The sequence below is a fragment of the Octopus bimaculoides genome, chromosome 26 (genome assembly GCF_001194135.2).
Source record: "Octopus bimaculoides isolate UCB-OBI-ISO-001 chromosome 26, ASM119413v2, whole genome shotgun sequence".
In the NCBI taxonomy this organism is placed as follows: domain Eukaryota; kingdom Metazoa; phylum Mollusca; class Cephalopoda; order Octopoda; family Octopodidae; genus Octopus; species Octopus bimaculoides.
Genome location: NC_069006.1, coordinates 7,737,615 through 7,738,135, shown reverse-complemented (window position 1 = coordinate 7,738,135; position 521 = coordinate 7,737,615). Strand labels below are relative to the sequence as shown.

Below are 521 nucleotides of genomic sequence, written 5' to 3'. Positions count from 1 at the left end.
TTATCTTCCTCCATCGTAACAAGTCAGATTCTCGTCGTGGCAACGTCCCCAATGATAATAATTGTTGTTGTTGCTGTTGTTATTTATTATTATTATTATTATCTTTGCAAACCCATTCAAAATATATTTGCTGTCATAGCAACAAAAGCATCAACAGCGCCCACGGTGACTTGATTATCTAAGAGGAGATAACTCTCTATGACTCTCCACATGCACACACACACGCATATATATATATATATATATATATACACGCACACATACATACATACATATATTCATACATACATATATATATATATATACCTATACACATACACGCACACATACATACATACATATATATACATATACACACACACATACATGCATACACATATTTATACGCATAAATATGTGGCCATAATGTATGAACTTGTGCCACTGTATATGTATATGCATATATCGTCTGTTAAAAACATAAATCTGGAGAAAAAACATATATTAAAAATGGGGAAGGCTGGTTTATAAAGGGTTTAGCT

General features: G+C 31.9%; 1 protein-coding gene across 1 annotated transcript in view; it reads right to left on the bottom strand.

Annotated features, from left to right (window-relative positions):
• LOC106868856 (cilia- and flagella-associated protein 100-like) overlaps positions 1–165 on the bottom strand; it is a 24,902-nt gene extending 24,737 nt beyond the window's left edge. Inside the window, exon 1 of the mRNA XM_014914299.2 lies at positions 1–165. This exon is cut by the window's left edge and continues 17 nt beyond it. Within this exon, the coding sequence (XP_014769785.1) occupies positions 1–14 (14 nt within the window). The 5' untranslated portion in view covers positions 15–165.
• Positions 166–521: the final 356 nt, after the last annotated feature.